This window comes from Rhincodon typus, unplaced genomic scaffold (genome assembly GCF_021869965.1).
Source record: "Rhincodon typus isolate 14 unplaced genomic scaffold, sRhiTyp1.1 hic_rhity00000069, whole genome shotgun sequence".
NCBI classification, from domain to species: Eukaryota; Metazoa; Chordata; class Chondrichthyes; order Orectolobiformes; family Rhincodontidae; genus Rhincodon; species Rhincodon typus.
The window spans coordinates 141,393-142,256 of NW_025965707.1; the positions used below are offsets into that span (position 1 = coordinate 141,393).

Below are 864 nucleotides of genomic sequence, written 5' to 3' on the forward strand. Positions count from 1 at the left end.
AGAATGAGACACAGAGGGGCAGAAACAGAGAATGAGACACAGAGGGGCAGAAACAGAGGAGCAGAAACAGAGGGGCAGAAACAGAGAATGAGACACAGAGGGGCAGAAACAGAGTATGAGAAACAGAATGAGAAAAAGTGGGGCAGGTACAGAGGGGCAGAAATGGAGGGGCAGAAACGGCGGGTGTGAAACATCCCATCTCTCTGTCTCTGTCTCTCTGTGTCTTGCTCTCTCTGTCTTTGTCGTTCCTTTTCTGTCTCTCTCTCTCTGTCTTCTCTCTCTCCCTCTCTCTCTCTCCATCTCTCCGTCTCTCTGTCTCTCTCTCCCCTCCCTCCCTCCCTCCCTCTCTCTCCCACCCTCTCCCTCTCCCTCTCTCTCCCTCCCTCTGTCTCTCTCTCTCTCCCTCTCTCTCTCTCCCTCCTGCGAGCAGGTACGTTCCCTCCGTCCCCGGCTCTGACCCTCTCCCTCTCTCCCTCTGCACCAGGCGCAGAACGGGCGATCACCCTGAAGATGGAAATCCCGGGCCCCATGCCCCCCCTGATCCGGGAAATGCTGGAAAATCCGGATGCGTTGGGAATGGAGGAGGAGGCCGAAGGAAAGCAGGCGGAGGAGGAGGAAGACGAGGAGGAGGAGGAGGAGGAGGGGGACGAAGACGAGGAGGAGGGGGACAGGGCTGGAATGGCTCTGAAGCTGTAACCGTGCTGGACTGAGGGGGAGGTGGGGGCAGGGGGACTGACCCCTGGGTTTGGGGATCGAGGGGGAACTGAGGGGAGTGGGAAAGACCCTCCGAACGGGGGTGGACAGACCTCCCCCACCCCCGACGACGTTCACCGGAACACTTTTTGGGGGTATCATGTTGGGGGG

General features: G+C 59.1%; 1 protein-coding gene across 1 annotated transcript in view; it reads left to right on the top strand.

Annotated features, from left to right (window-relative positions):
- The window catches only part of LOC125488220 (retinoic acid receptor gamma-like), a 10,896-nt gene extending 10,058 nt beyond the window's left edge, over positions 1-838 (top strand). Inside the window, exon 4 of the mRNA XM_048621147.1 lies at positions 364-838. Coding sequence (XP_048477104.1) covers positions 364-696 — 333 coding nt within the window. The 3' untranslated portion in view covers positions 697-838. The remainder of the gene's footprint in view (positions 1-363) is intronic.
- The last annotated feature ends 26 nt before the right edge of the window (positions 839-864 follow it).